This window comes from Portunus trituberculatus, chromosome 6 (assembly GCF_017591435.1).
Source record: "Portunus trituberculatus isolate SZX2019 chromosome 6, ASM1759143v1, whole genome shotgun sequence".
In the NCBI taxonomy this organism is placed as follows: Eukaryota; Metazoa; Arthropoda; class Malacostraca; order Decapoda; family Portunidae; genus Portunus; species Portunus trituberculatus.
Window position 1 is genome coordinate 1,833,889 of NC_059260.1, and position 8,049 is coordinate 1,841,937.

At 41.6% G+C, this 8,049-nt stretch overlaps 1 protein-coding gene across 1 annotated transcript; it reads right to left on the reverse strand.

The window, feature by feature from the left end:
- Positions 1-2,251: 2,251 nt before the first annotated feature.
- Positions 2,252-6,041, reverse strand: LOC123518249. Its single transcript, XM_045278977.1, has 4 exons — positions 5,808-6,041; positions 3,679-3,860; positions 2,921-3,025; positions 2,252-2,461 (listed from the first exon to the last, which is right to left on the reverse strand). Exons 1-4 carry the CDS (start codon positions 6,027-6,029, stop codon positions 2,296-2,298), a joined length of 675 nt encoding a protein of 224 aa, XP_045134912.1. The 5' UTR covers positions 6,030-6,041; the 3' UTR covers positions 2,252-2,295.
- Between the last annotated feature and the right edge of the window lie 2,008 nt (positions 6,042-8,049).

Sequence of the window (8,049 nt, forward strand, 5' to 3'; positions counted from 1 at the left end):
AATTTGCGTCTCATTTTTGTTGTTGTTGTTATTATTATTATTATTATTATTATTATTATTATTATTATTATTATTATTATTGTCATTATTATTATTGTTGTTGTTTTTGTTACTGTTATTATTATTATTATTATTATTATTATTATTATTATTATTATTATTATTATTATTATTATTATTATTATTATTATCATTATTATTATTATTATTAGAAAGATCTCACAGGTATATAATTAACGAAAATAATAATAATAATAATAATAATAATAATAACAGAAATAATGATAATTTTGTCTATTTTCCCCTCTTCTTCCCCTCCTCTTCCCCTCTTCTTCCCCTCTTCTATAGTGACTCTCCTCGCTCTGTCCTTTACTTATCGTCTAATTGGAAACTTCACATCTCTTATCAAGGAAACACACACACACACACACACACACACACACACACACACACACACACACACACACACACACACACACACACACACACACAATCCATTTCCTTTAACAATCATCCATTAAGTGACGCCTCGCCCTTTATTTTCCCCTCACCTCTCTCCCCTCACTCCTCCCTCACCTCTCCCCTCACCTCTCACCTCCTCTCCCCTTTTACCTTACCTCCCCTCCCCCCTCTCTCCCCTCTCAATGCCTTAGTTACTCTCAGCTCATCCCCTCTTTCCCCTCACTCCTTCTCCTCTCACCCCCCTCTCTCTCTCTCTCTCTCTCTCCCCTCTCCTCTCTCTCTCTCCTCACCCCTTTCCTCTCACCCCTCTTATCCTCTCCTTCCCCTCACCCCCCCTTACCCCTCAGCCCACTCTCTCCCCTCACCTCCCTCCCCTCACCCTGATCCCTCGGGGGTGTTCAGGGGGCGCCGCTCCACCATCGGGATATGCGTTCATCAAGGGGGTGGGGGGCGTTTAAGGAAGGAGGGGAAATTATCTTGGTTTTTCCTTTTTCCTTTTTTCTCTTCCTTTCCTCTTTTTTCCTCTTTTTCCTTTTTTTCTTCTTTTTCCCTTTTTTCTTTCTATTTTTCTTTTTTTCCTTTTTCTTTTTTCCTTTTATTTTCCTCTTTTCCCCTTTTTCCTTTTTTTTTCCTCTTTTTCCTCTTCTTTTCCTCTTTTTTCCTCTTTTTCCTCTTTTTCCTCTTTTTCCTCTTCTTTTCCTCTTTTCCTCTTTTTCTTCTTCTTTCTGTCTTTTTCTTTATTTTTTCTTTATTTATCAATTTTTATCTAATATTCTTGTTTTATTATTATTATTATTATTATTATTATTATTATTATTATTATTATTATTATTATTATTCTCTACTATTAATATAACTTCTCTTCTTTTTCTTCCTCCTCCACCTCCTCTTCTTCATCTTCCTCCTCCTCCTCCTCCTCCTCCTCCTCCTCCTCCTCCTCCTCCTCCTCCTCTCCTCTCCTCCTCTTCTGGTCAATAAACACCAAAATTAATTGAATGAACGTTTATTACAAAAGAAAACGACATATAAATAGATAGATAGATAGATAGATAGATAGATAGATAGACAGGCTGAGAAAATCTTAAGGTCATGAAGGAAAAATCTGGATATTACCACAAAAATCTGAAGAACTCCTATGAAAAAATCAGGAGAATTTCCAAAAAGTGGTGCAGAAAATCAGGAGAAATAATATACAGTTCATGGAATTCTACAGATTAATCTACGGAAATTTGAGGCATGTTACAAAAATCTGGATGTGTCAATAGTTGCCTGGTCATTGTCTTAGTAGTAGTAGTAGTAGTAGTAGTAGTGGTGGTGGTGGTGGTGGTCGTAGTAGTAGTATTAGTAGTAGTGGTGGTGGTGGTGGTGGTGGTAGTATTATTATATAGTAGTAGTAGTAGTAGTAGTAGTAGTAGTATTCTGTCTTCGTAATGGTCTAGTAATCTAATAGTAGTAGTCGTCGTCGCTGTAGTAGTAGTAATAGTAATAGTAGTAGTAGTAGTAGTAGTAGTAGTAGTAGTAGTAGTAGTAGTAGTAGTAGTAGTAGTAGTAGTAGTAGTAGTCATAAGTTATATCAAGTCGTAACTCGTCATGGTAACTAACTGTGGTCGTAGTAGTAGTAGTAGTAGTAGTAGTAGTAGTAGTAGTAGTAGTAGTAGTAGTAGTAGTAGTATCAGTAATAGTAACAATACAATAGAAACTTACACAAAAACAAAAAAAAACAACAACAACAACAACAAAGACAAGAACAAAACAATTATCAAATAACAATAAATTACAATAAATAGAGAGAGAGAGAGAGAGAGAGAGAGAGAGAGAGAGAGAGAGAGAGCATTAAACAGGCATGACCTTTGACACAATATTGGCGACGGAGATGGGGCATTCTGGGTAGAGGGCTGCGCAGGACCCGTGGTGGCGCCCATAATAGTAGGCAAGGGCGTACTCATCCTCCGGCACCTCCTCCACGCCCTCTATGTCATTGTGGGAGGCGCCCATAGCTCTGTAGGGGGAGGAGGGGCGGAAGACGGGAGCAGGTGGCAGGGTAGGGGGACGAGGAGAGAGGGGAAGGAAGGAGGGGGAGGTGGCAAGGAAGAGGAAAGAGGGGAAGGAGAGAGGAGGTAGGAGGTGGCAGGGAGGGGCAGGGGGGAGAGGGGTAAGAGGGAGGGGGGAAGAGGAAAGGGTTAAGTTAGGTTTAGTTTATTTTTTTTTTTACTTAATTTAGTTTTGTTTAATTGAGTTTAGTAGAAAAATAGATACACACACACACACACACACACACACACACACACACCACCACCACCACCACCATCTTCCCCTCCCTCCTCCTCCTCCTCCTCCTCCTCCTCCTCCTCCTCCTCCTTCTCCAAATCCTCCACTTATCATCATCACCATCCACCTACCACCACCACCACCACCACCACCACCACCACCACCACCACCACCACCACCACCGCCTTACCTGAGCACCAAGTTGACCACCTCCCCCAGCAGGCCGTGGTCGAAGGGCAGCTCGGCAACCTCGCAGATCGCCTTCAGCGTGCAGACGTGGCCGTCAAAGCCCCACCTGCAACACACGCCCTCCGTCAGCACCGTCAGAGAGAGAGAGAGAGAGAGAGAGAGAGAGAGAGAGAGAGAGAGAGAGAGAGAGAATTTATCACAAACACACCAAAACACTCTAAAACACCACAAAACACACAAAATACCCCCAAACACTCCAAAACACTCAAAAATACCTCCAAACACCTCAAAATGCTCCAAAACACCAAAACACCAGCAAAACACCACAAAACACCCCAAAACACCTCAAAACACCACAAAACACCACAACACACCACAAAACACCACAAAACACCACAAACACCACAAACACCCCACACCACAACACAAAACACTCAAAACACCACAAACACCACAAAACACCAAAACACCACAAAACACACCAAAACACCACAAACACCACAAAACACCCCAAAACACCCCAAAACACACACAAAACACCACAAAACACCACAAAACACCACAAAACACCACAAAACACCACAAAACACCCAAAACACCACAAAACACCACAAAACACCACAAAACACCACAAAACACCACAAAACACCACTAAACACCAACACCCATCAAAAAACATCTCCAAAACATCACCAAACACCACAAAACACCACAAAACACCATTAAACACCACCAAACACACTGGATCCCTTTACTCACCCCTTCAGAAAGTCCTCAACGCGGGAGAAAAGGTCAAGTCGCTGCGGGCCGGGTTCCAGAGAGCGCCCAGTGTAGTAGTGAACGTGGGAGGAGTTAGGAAGGTTGAATACTAAATCGTTCTCCACCACTATGGTCCCGGAGTCACTTAATCCCTCCGTCGGCACCGTCAGTACTATCTCCAGCTGTTTGGTGGGGGGGAGTGAGGGGAAGGAGGAAAGAGGGGAAAGAGGGAGGTGAATTGTTGTTTATTTTTTATTTTGTGTTTTTTCATTTATTTAGTTTTGTTTTTATCTATTTTTCGGTTTTTTTTTCTATTTATAATAAACTAACATTATTTTCGTTTTTTTTTTTTTATTAAATTACGCTCCCGTTACTGATAGATTGTGTTGCGTTACTAATAGATTACGTGGGAGGTGGTGGCGCAGTGGATAAGGTGGTGAGAGTGGGATCGGGCAGACGTCCACGCGTAGGTTCGAATCCCACCACGTACAGCCTTAAACACTTTGCCATTTGTGGAGTGGTTTAAAGTTAGCTACATGTCACCAGGATGCCCAGGTGGTTCCAGGTTCCAGGTGGTTACACTGAAGGTGGGCTTGGGTGGTGATATGGGCCCTAATATGCCCACCACTATAAATCAAGTTACCTGCGCCATTAACCCTTTCAGTACTAGGACGTATTTTTACCTTGAGTTTTGGGTATCATTAAACGGTTTTATTGACATCAGGAAGGGTCTGTGGAGGTTAAAAGCTTAATGGCCAAAGTCTTCACTATTTAAATCGTTAGGTAAGTTAGTTAAGTTAGTTTCTGAAGGTAAGTTTCTGAAGATAAGTTAGTTAAGTTAAGTTAGTTAAGTTTCTGAAGGTACAGTAAGTTAGTTAAGTTTCTGAAGGTAAGTTAGTTAAGTTTCTGAAGGTAAGTTAGTTAAGTTTCTGAAGGTACAGTAAGTTAGTTAAGTTTGTGAAGGTGTATAAAATCACCAAATAGTAAGCAGAATGAATATATCTGAAAACGTGTCATGGTGTTGGACGAAAGCTAAACAGCACTTCCCACATACTCTTCCAATAGGCCTACAGGCGCTATAGGCCTTAACGTAAAAAAAAAAAAAAAAATTCCCGTTACTAACAGATTATGTGTTCGTTACTAATAGCGACAAAACAACAGCAAGACACAACACTGATACGATACAGACTAAAGACACGCACCCAGCACCATACAAAACCTGCCTTGGAAACACGTGTCACTTCACCTCCAGCCTCTGAGGAGTAGTGAAGGTGTCGCCACGAAATATTTTGCTTCAAGACATTCTGTTCCATTTTGTTTGACTATAACTTCTCATTCTCTTCAGACCTGCTCGGGAACTGGCATCTAAGTGGGGACTTTTTTTTTTTTTTCTTTTACATCATTTTTAGTTATCCTTTGCCAGATTTTCCCTCTTTCCTTTTACTCTCTTTCTCGGACCTGCTCGGGGACTAGCATCTCTTTTCATCATTTTTAGTTGTCTTTGGTAGTAGATGCCTTGGCAGCATCATGGGGTACCGCTGGTATGACTTGTGTCAAATCAGCGATTGCTCCGTCAGACTGATTCGAGGCGCATTACCAGCACATCCGTCACCGCCAGCTGTGACTGTACGGGCATGTGGCACGCTACACGGTTGTCTCCGAGAGGGATAACCCAGCATGGAGGAGGCCAAGGGGACGTCCACAGAACTCATGGCTGCGGCAAGTCGATACCTCCTGCTGGGTTACTTGGCACGGGAAGGGAGCCTGCATGGAGACTCGCGAGGCGTGACCGCCTGGAGTGATGCCATACGGTAGGCGAGGCGACGCGCCCACCGGCGTATGCTCCCCCATGATTCATTGATTGATTGATTTACCAGATTTTTCCCTCTCCTCTCATTCACTCAGAGCTGCTCGGGAACTGGCATCTAAGTGGGGTCTTCTATTTATATCTCTTTATAGTCACCCATCACCAGATCTTCCCTCTCCTCTCACTCACTCAGACCTGCTCGGGAACTGGCAAATAAGTGGAGCCTTTTTTACATCATTCACGTCACCCCTGACCACATTTTCCCCTTGTTACATGAAAGAAGAAGAAGAAGAAGCAGAAGAAGAAAAGCAAGCGCCCTTACCTCAAGTTTTGATCCAGTGGGGAAGTTAATGAACCTTCTCTTCCTGTACTTGGCGATCTTGCTCTCCGCTGGGATGTTCTGCAACCACTCGGGGGTCAACAAGTCATCCTGCAGCGCCACGCCCCTGGAGGACGCCCCTAGAGGACCCACCGCCATACTTTCCTTCGCCTGCGCCTCCGCCAGCACCACCACCACCACCACCACCGATGTCAACAAACTCATCTCGACTCCACAGAAAACGGGTAAGTTGTGAGTTTTGACGTAGAGTTTCCGTTCTTATATACGCGAATGTCTAATGGTTTCCCCTCCCATTATGTCCTTTCATTTGGCTCTGAATGGGATTGAGGGCAAAGATGATTAGGATTGGGGGTCTAGGAGGGGCCGGGGGGGTCTTAGGGGAGTCTTACGGGGGTCTTATGGGGTTTAGGGGGGTAGGGATGGTAAGGGAAGGTTAAAACGGTAAATTGATTGCTTCTGTGTTTCCTTGTTCGTTGCTCTCTCTCTCTCTCTCTCTCTCTCTCTCTCTCTCTCTCTCTCTCTCTCTCTCTCTCTCTCTCTCTCTCTCTCTCTCTCTCTCTCTCTCTCTCGATTAGTTAATGAGAGGCAGGTACACGGTGATGTTACCTGTTGTTACTGTCCTCCTCCTCCTCCTCCTCCTCCTCCTCCTCCTCCTCCTCCTCCTCCTCCTCCTCCTCTTCCTCGTCTTCCTCCTCCTCCTCCTTTATCTTCTTAATTTTCTTGTTTTGTTTCTTCTTATTTTCTACTTTTCTTCATCATCATCAACTTCTTCTTTCTTCTTTTTCTTCTTCTTCTTCTTTTTTCTTCTTCTTCTTATTATTATTATTATTATTATTATTATTATTATTATTATTATTATTATTATTATTATTATTATTATTATTATTATTATTATTATTGTTATCATTATTTTTATCGTACTTCTCTTCCTACTCTTCCTCATCCTTTCTTCTTATTTTTTTCTTCTTCTTCGTTCTCTTCCTCTTCCTTATTGTTGTTGTTGTTGTTGTTGTTGTTGTTGTTGTTGTTGTTGTTGTTGTTGTTGTTGTTGTTATTGTTGTCATTGTCGTCGTTAATGTTGTTAGTGTACCTTTTCTTCTCCCACTTTCTTCTCCTCCTCCTCCTCCTCCTCCGCCTCACAATACTAAACTGTCTAGAACTTCATTCAAATCAAATTTAAAACGTCATTTGCTAACCTAACCTAACGAACAATAATAACGTGATAACGATCAACACACACACACACACACACACACACACACACAATATATATATATATATATATATATATATATATATATATATATATATATATATATATATATATATATATATATATATATATATATATATATGTGTGTGTGTGTGTGTGTGTGTGTGTGTGTATAAATGAGTATATATTTGCTTATGTATGTGTACACATGTGCATGCGTGTGGTTTTGTGTAGGTATATGTAAGTTTGTGTGTTTATGTATGTCTTCGTGTATTGTAACATTTTACTTGTTTTCAATGTAGGTCTTTCAGTCATAGATTTATTCTTTTTTTTTTTTTTTTCTCCTAATGATCCGTAGTGGAGTTTCGGCTCAACGGATCCATAATTCTCGGTACAATAAATATCCATGTATATTACAATCACTGTGTATCGCTTGCTGACATCAAGGAAAAAATTATAAAAAAAAAAAAAAATATCCTCCTCTTCCTCCTCCTCTTCTTCTTCCTTCTTTTACATACCCTAACAACATATCACAACAACAACAACAACAACAACAACAACAATAGTGAAGGGGGAGACTAACATATTTTCGCATCCTCGGGAGAAATCTCACGGAAAAGAAAACGGAAGGAAGACAAAATTAAGGAAGATTATAAAAAATTGCCCAATTATCGACAATATCACCCGGACCGCCTCTCCTCCTCCGTAACCCACTAACCTAATGCTGCGTCCGCCTCCGTAGCCCTATCTAGACCTATTAAATTCAGTCCCTGGGAAGGAAAAAGGTCCGTTTCATAGGTAGTACTAATTATTTGGAGGTACGGTAATGTCTCAGGTGTGGTACGAGAGTTCAGGATGCGTACGGTAGTGTCTGGAGGAGAGAAATGTTGTACGGTAATGTTTCAGATGGTACGATAGTTCAGAATGCGTACGATAGTGTGTGGGTACGGTAATGTCTCAGATGGTACGATAGTTAAGAATGCGTACGATAGTGTGTGGGTACGGTAATGT